The 8,092-nt window shown below is 39.8% G+C and overlaps 1 protein-coding gene across 1 annotated transcript; it reads left to right on the forward strand.

The window, feature by feature from the left end:
- The first annotated feature begins 5,024 nt into the window (after positions 1-5,024).
- On the forward strand, positions 5,025-8,092 carry LOC139189458 (uncharacterized). The gene is made up of 4 exons (XM_070808414.1): positions 5,025-5,609; positions 5,691-5,897; positions 6,567-6,779; positions 7,526-8,092. Exons 1-4 carry the CDS (start codon positions 5,025-5,027, stop codon positions 8,090-8,092), a joined length of 1,572 nt encoding a protein of 523 aa, XP_070664515.1.

An 8,092-nucleotide genomic window follows, 5' to 3' on the forward strand; every position in this document is an offset into this window, starting at 1 on the left:
GTCGTCCCTGTTAAGGGTTTTTCAGAAAGAAGAAAAATACCCTGCTGCCCAGCAGCAGCAGAGACCCAGAAAACCAGACAACTCCATGAACAACCATCACTTCCGATCGGACCAGAGGGGCGGAACCACAGCTACTGGGCTTAATTTCCGGCGAGGGGAGGGGCGATCGCCCCTCCTTGTCCCTCTGTAGCTTCGCCATTGGCGGCAGGTATTTGGGTTTTTGCGATGGACACCCGGCATTAGAGAAGTTTGTAAACTGGGAATATTTTTGCTGGCCTCTCACTCTTGAGTGGGCAAAAAACCAAAAAACCATGAAACCAAACCTAATCGAATAAAAAAATCATAAAAAATCGGGTTGACCAAAACCGTTCAAATTTCGACCAAAAATCGGGTTGACCATTAAAGCGGTACCAGTTCATTAATTTCTTTTTTTTTTTTCAATCTAATTCTTTAGCCCTTGTTTTACATAAGGGCAATGCTAAGGAGACCTAAGTTATAGACAAAATTTTGGAAACTAAAAGACATCAAAGTTGATAATTAGTTTATTACTTAAGCGTTGATAAACATGTTCATTTCTGTTGGTAACACATTATTTGTTTGCATATTTTATCTTCAAATTTAATGTGCCTAGCAATACCCTATATATAAATACCAAACCCAAACTAAAAATCTATAGAAAAAAATTCTCGAGTACAAAAGTCAAAGCGTTGGTAATTACCTCACCTCATCCATTCAACTATAGTCCTTAGTTCACATTTCAATTTTCATCCCTCCGTCTTCTCTTCTTTTTCTCATTTATCTTTATGCATTATGTGCACTTTAATTTTATATTAGGATGTACACTTCGACCTTGATCTGAAGCTTTCTATCTTTTGATTTATATTTATATGTAAACTTTCTATCTTTCGGTCACAAATCTTATAGATCTAGCAGTGAGAACTCAAATTTGCTTGAATTTGTGGTTGAAATGTGTTGGATATTGGAAGTAGATATATATATATATATATATATATGTAATTTTGGTTAGAATAGTAAACCAGCATAAACCGAACTGTACGGTAAATTGTCACAGCCCTTCCCGGAGTATTATTTTTCGACAGCATGAAATTATAATTATACCCTTGAACCTATGGTGTGTGATATGTTGGTTGAGGTTTATTTTAAAATTTTCCTAAGTTTTTGAATACTTAGGACTTAGTTTTGTTTGGTTGTGACCAACTAGGACCACACACACAAACACCCATACCTTTTTCTCTCTCTCTCCCGTTGACTCTCTCTCTCTTCCCTATTGGATTTCCTTCCATTTCTGTACAAACCGTACGGTCAACCTCGAAACCCTTCAACTAGTCGCGGATCGACGTTAAAAAGGTGATGTTCTTGTTGCCTACAAGCTCCTGAGTTCATTCGTACCATTTCTAGGACTTGAAAGCTTGTAAAACTTGAGAAACCATCACCCTACGATTTGAGCAATGTTCATGCAGTCATAAATGCATAATTTTTAGAGGATTTCAAGCTTGTAGGAAGCTTTAGAATGTCCTTACGAAGCTCAGAGAAGAAAAACCAAGTAATTTGGACGTCGGAAAGTCGAGTTTGACGAGCTGTAAGTTTTGGCCGGATTATCGAGTCTTCTCCGTCAAGATTACGTGGATTTCAAGCCTTGAAATTGGTAAGATTTTGTTCGTCTAGTTACAAGCTTCATTTTAAGACAAATTTGAGGTAATTTGATCGAGTATTGACTGAGATATCAAGGTTTTTCGAATTTGCAGTTTTCTGGCAACGACAACGGTCACCGGAGTCAAAGGAAGAAGACGAGAGAATATTCCGTCAAAGTTTGACGGAATATTCTGACGCCGTTAGGTAGAATTAACGATTTTTGTTACTTTTTAATGGAATATTCCTAACGGGGTTAGGGGATTCCGTTAGGGTTCCCTGTGGGTGGCCGCATGTAGGGCCATGCCCTTGTCGGCGCGTGAGGGCTCCAAAAATTATTTTAAAATTTTGGGCGTGTTCATGGAGTTGTGTAGGTCACGATGGTATATTTATATACCTCATTTGAGCAATATATGAGAAGTTATTAACCAGTATTGGTTATGTGCTTTAAATTAACATTTTTATAGTTGTTTCGTATATAGGGGAGACTTATCCCGAGGATGAGTGCAATCAAGGGCGACTCGGGGGCTACGACCCTTCGACATACCAGTGAGTGGGCTTTTGGTTTTGAATATATGCTTGATATATTTCCCAGAAAATGCATTTAAATGAGTTATGACTTAAATTGCCATGCCAAATGTTTTACATTTAGAATATGCGTATGATGTTTGCATATATATATATATATATAATTGTGGTGCTGTGGACGCTCAGGTAAACCCCAGGTGAGTTATGAATTGTGAATGTGAATAACGGTTATAATTAATTGAGGAACATAGGGCTCATAAACCTGCACCCCGATGTTAGTGAGTTAGCCAAAGATATGGCACATGCCTGTATATAATGTCACCTCCCGCACCATATGCTCAAATTGGATCTAATTTAAGTGCACAGTCTTGTCGTACAGACCATTATATGTGGTTCCGACTCGTAGGTGACTAGCGATTTATTGCATAGTTATAATGAGAATGTAGTAAGGAGCATAGTTATATTACACCCAGTCCTGTCATACAAACCATTTCAGTGGTTTCGACTCGTGTGCAGTGTAGTGTCGTATAGGTCATTTGTAGTGACTCCGGCTAGATTGACTAATGAGCTATGAATTCATCCGTACAGACCTCTATAGGGGTTCCGGCTAATATGTTATTTTCCATGAATTTATTTTCACCTGAGTTACTCATTCTGTTTTATATTTTGGCATGGCATACTTATGAGAATGGATATGTGAAGCATGAATTGAAATATATGCATATATATACTTATATATTTATATTCCACTTCTGGGAAATTTATACATGTTTTACGACGAGGGGTTAGAGAATTTGATAATGAAATGGTTTTGAAAAGCTTTGTTTTTGCCCACTCACACTTTCTATTTTTGCGCCCCTCCAGGTTTTAGATAAGCTTGTTCGTTGGTGGCTCACGAGGATTGATTGGAGGTTCTGACAGACTATCACAAATGTAGGGCATCTTTGGGTGTCGTTTAATTAGTACTTATTTTTTGAACTGAACTTAGGCTACTTATGCTCTGATTGTGTATTCACACATTTCCTAGCACTTACCTTAGCTAGTACTCTTATGAATTGGTTTTTAATTATTCGTATTCTCTATTATCATTATTGCTTCCGTACTGTGCACATGGCTACATCACTCTCACATGATGGCCAGCATGCCCTGATTCGGGTCAGGGTGTGTTAGTTTGGTATCAGAGCCTAGGTTTAGCAGTCCTATATAGTTCGTGAATATTCTAATCATTGTGATGTCTTATGTCAGAACCATGCCGCCTCGTGGAGAGCCACGTTACCCAGCTGAGCCTAGTTTCCCTGATATTGCTCAAATAGGGGAAGCTAGAGCTAATGCCATTCAGTCTTCGCTCCGTCCTCCTCAAATGACACCTCTTGAGACTGTGTATAATTTGAAGCTGAATCATTTTATGGGTAATGAAGGGCATGAAGGAGCGGAGAAATGGATCAATCATATCGAGAAGACTTTCCGTGTGATGCAGAGTTAGGGGAATCTTCCTCCTAATAGGTGGGTCGAGACGACTACCTAGTTTTTGGGTCTGGAACCTGCATCTTGGTGGAGACAAGAGTCCTATCAGTTGACCCTAGAGGAAATTGCGGACTGGGAAGTGTTTAAATAGTTGTTTCATAAAAGGTTTATTCCCCCTGAGTATATTGATTGCAAAAGCAAGAGTTTACTCAATTAAAACAGGGGAAGATGATGGCAAATGAGTATTATAGAAGATTCACTGACTTGTCTCACTATCATCCTAAGGTTGCTGCTAATATGGTTGAGATGCTCCGTCATTTCAGGTTGAGTACTAAGAAGAAATGGCGTTCTATAGCGACATCGACTCCCTATGCCACTTACGAGGAGTTTTATGAGGTTTTACTGCGGATTGAGGACTTAGAGAACATGCCCAGTGAAAGTGAAGATGAAGAAGAAAAGAATAGGAACCAGAGGCGAGATGATAAAGGTAAGGGTCAATCATCTCAGGGACCTTGTAAGACTCAGAGTTTTAAGAGAAGTGGTGTCAGTTCCAGCTCTTCTAGTGGAGGTTTGAGCTTTAATGTTCAGAGGAGAGGCGGCAGATTTTCTGAAGGCCCTAGATTTCAGAAACAGAGAGATTTTGGTGGTTCAGGTGCTCCTTTATGCCGCATATGTAATAATAGGCATTTTGGGGAGTGTAGGAGAGGCAGCAATGGATGCTATACTTATGGACATATGGGGCATAAGGCTGCACATTGCCCTCAGAATCAGTAGAGGCCCTAACAACCTTTCTTACCACCACCTGCGCCGATTCAGCAAGCTTTAGGACTTAGTGGTTATGGCCAGATTGGTCGTGGTGGTGCTTATCATTATCAGGGCGACACCGCTCCTTATACTACAAGGCAGTATCAGTACTCGCAAGACCCTCATTATCAGGGTGGTTACCCTCAGTATCAAGGATGTTCTATGCCATATCAGCCACATTCAGCAGGTGGATCCAGTGGTACCATGGGGGACAGCCCTAGCAGGTAAAGATTGCTGCTAGCAGTGCAGGATCTTCGAGGCAGTCTGGCCAGCCAAGACAATGATGTGGTATTCATGTTAACAGAGGTCGTGGTGGACAACAACAGAATCATGGACGTATCCATAACCTGACACTGCAAGATGCTCAGAACAATCCTAATTTAATCATAGGTACGTTAAATATTCTTGGTCATTTTGCTAGAGTATTGATTGATTGTGGTGCTAGGCATTCTATTGTTTCTCATACATTTGCTCAAATGAAGCAACCTCATCCTACACCTCTAAGATATGATTTATAGTTTTCTATGCCTAGAGGGGAGAGATGTTATGTTGATTGGGTATATCCAGGATGTCCAGTGATGGTGGAGGATGCTGTTATACCAGCTAACCTTATTCCGTTAGACATTGTTGATTTTGATGTGATTTTGGGCACTGATTGGTTACACTACAATCGTGCCAAGATAGATTGCTATGGAAAGACAGTTACTTTTCATCGTCTTGGATTGCCCGAAGTTACATTTGTAGGAGAGCCTAGCGGGGTGAGGCATGGTGTTATTTCCGCCATGAAAGCCAAAAGATTGTTGTCGAAGGCTTGTCAGGGATATTTGGCTCATGTGGTGTTGCATGATAATGCTCCTAGTAGTGTGGAAGATGTACGTGCGGTCAGGCATTTTCCGGATGTGTTCCCTGATGATTTGCCTGGATTGCCACCAGATAAAGATCTAGAGTTCGCTATTGATCTGCTTCCAGGTACGGATCCTATATCTTGGACTCCTTATAGAATGGCTCCTACTGAATTAAGGGAATTGAAAGTTCAGTTGCAAAAATTAGTGGATAAAGGTTTTATTCAGCCTAGTACTTCACCCTGGGAAGCTCCAGTCTTATTTGTGAGGAAGAAAGACGGAACTTTGAGGCTATGCATTGATTACAGGCAATTAAATCGGGTAACAATTAAGAACCGTTATCCAATGCCACGTATAGATGATTTGTTTGATCAACTCTGAGGTGCCTGTGTGTTCCCTAAGATTGACTTGAAGTCTGGTTACTACCAGTTGAAGATTAAAAGTGAAGATGTCCCGAAAACAGCATTCATGACTCGATATGGTCATTATGAGTTTCTTGTGATGCCATTCGAGTTGACTAATGCACCAGCAGCTTTCATGGATTTAATGAATCGAGTATTCCAGCCATATTTGAATAGGTTTGTCATTGTCTTCATTGACAATACTTTGGTATACTCTAAGACTAGAGCAGAGCATGCTAGACATCTTAAATTGGTGTTGAAAAGTTTGAAGGAACACCAGTTATATGCTAAGTTTAGCAAATGCCAATTCTTGTTAGATCAAGTGGCATTTTTGGGACATGTTATATCAGCTCAATGTATTTGAATGAATCCTCAAAAAGTGGCAGCTGTGAAGAATTGGGAGCAACTTCGAACCGTCACTGAGGTACGGAGTTTTCTTGGCCTAGCAGGCTATTATAGACAGTTTGTTAAGGATTTTTCAATTATTGCTTTACCATTGACGAGGTTGACTAGAAAGGAAGTTAAGTTTGAGTGGGATGATAATTGTGAGCAAAGTTTTTAGCAGTTGAAGTATTATCTCACTCATGTACCTGTTTTAGCATTCCCAGATGATAGTGGTAATTTTGAGGTCTACAGTGATGCTTCTTTGAATGGTTTGTGTTGTGTATTGATGCAACATAGTAAAGTGATTGCTTACGCTTCGAGACAGTTGAAACCTCACGAGAAGAATTACCCTACTCATGATCTAGAGTTAGCGGTTATCATCTTTGCTCTGAAGATTTGGAGACATTATCTTTATGGTGAGAAATGTAAGATCTTCACAGATCATAAGAGTCTTCAGTATCTTTTTACTTAAAGGGATCTAAATCTTCGGCAGTGGAGGTGGATTGAGTTACTTAGCGATTATGATTCCACGATTGAGTATCACCCTGGTCGTGCAAATGTAGTGGCGGATGCACTTAGTAGGAAAACTCCAGCTAGACTTAATGCCATCTATGATTGTCATGTTCCTTTTCTTGCGGATTTGAGGTCCATTGGAGTGGAGTTAGGAGTGGAAGATCGAGAGGAAGCCTTACTTGCAAATTTTCAAGTTAGGCCAATTTTAATTGATCGTGTGCTCGAAGCCCAGATGAATGATGAAGAGACCCAGGAAATAATTCAAGCAAGGAATCGGGGAAAGAAGAAAGATTTCAAGATTCGAGAAACTGATGGCATGCTTATGCAAGAAAACAAAATGTATGTGCTGAATAATGTAGAGTTAAAGAAAGAAATCCTTGATGAAGTGCATATTTGCCAGGAGGTACTAAGATGTATCATACCATTCGACCATTTTATTATTGGCCGGGTATGAAAAGAGAAATTGCTAAGTATGTGAATAGATGTGTCATTTGTTAGCAAGTTAAAGTGGAAAGAAAGAAACCTTTTAGATTGATGCAACCACTTCCCGTTCCACATTGGAAATGGGAAAATATTACCATGGATTTTGTGTATAAACTTCCTCGTACACAAAATGGATATGACGACATTTGGGTGATAGTTGATTGACTCACTAAGTTAGCACACTTTATTCCAGTGAGGGAAAAATACCCTATAAGCTGATTAGCTAATTTATTCATATCGAAGATTATGAAGTACCATGGTGTTCTAATTGATATTATTTTGGATCAGGATCCTAGATTCACTTCTAAGTTCTGGGTAGCGTTCCAGGAAGCTCTTGGTACGAGATTACTTTATAGTACCGCATATCACCCTCAAACAAATGGACAATCTGAGAGGACTATTCAGACATTAGAGGATATGCTGAGATCTTTAGTGCTGCAGTTTGGCGATGGTTAGCATGATTGCTTGGATTTGATAGACAACGCCTACAACAACAATTACCATTCGAGTATTGGTATAGCACCATTTGAGGCACTCTATGACAAGTCTTGTCAAACGCCATTTTGCTGGCCAGAAGTTGGTGAAAGAGTTTTAATGGGCTCGGAGATTGTGGATGAAACTACTCAGAATATTCAGTTAATTAAGTCTATCCTGAAAGCGGGACAGGATCGACAAAAGAGCTTAGCAGACAAGCATGCTACTGACCGGATGTATAATGTAGGTGATTGGGTATTTCTGAAGCTATCACCATGGAAAGGTATGGTACGGTTTGGGAAAAAGGGTAAGCTAAGCCGTAGATACATTGGATCATATATGATCATCGAGCGAGTCGGTGAAGTTGCTTATAGACTTGAGTTGCCTCCAGAGTTATCCAAAGTGCACGATGTTTTTCATGTATCTATGCTTCGTAATTATGTCTCAGATCCTTTGCATGTAATACCTCCTCAACCTTTGGAAATTAATTCAGACTTGACTTACATTGAGAAGCCAGTGACTATTTTGGATTGGAAGATAAGGAGCTGA

This window comes from Malus domestica, chromosome 11 (assembly GCF_042453785.1).
Source record: "Malus domestica chromosome 11, GDT2T_hap1".
Lineage (NCBI taxonomy): Eukaryota > Viridiplantae > Streptophyta > Magnoliopsida > Rosales > Rosaceae > Malus > Malus domestica.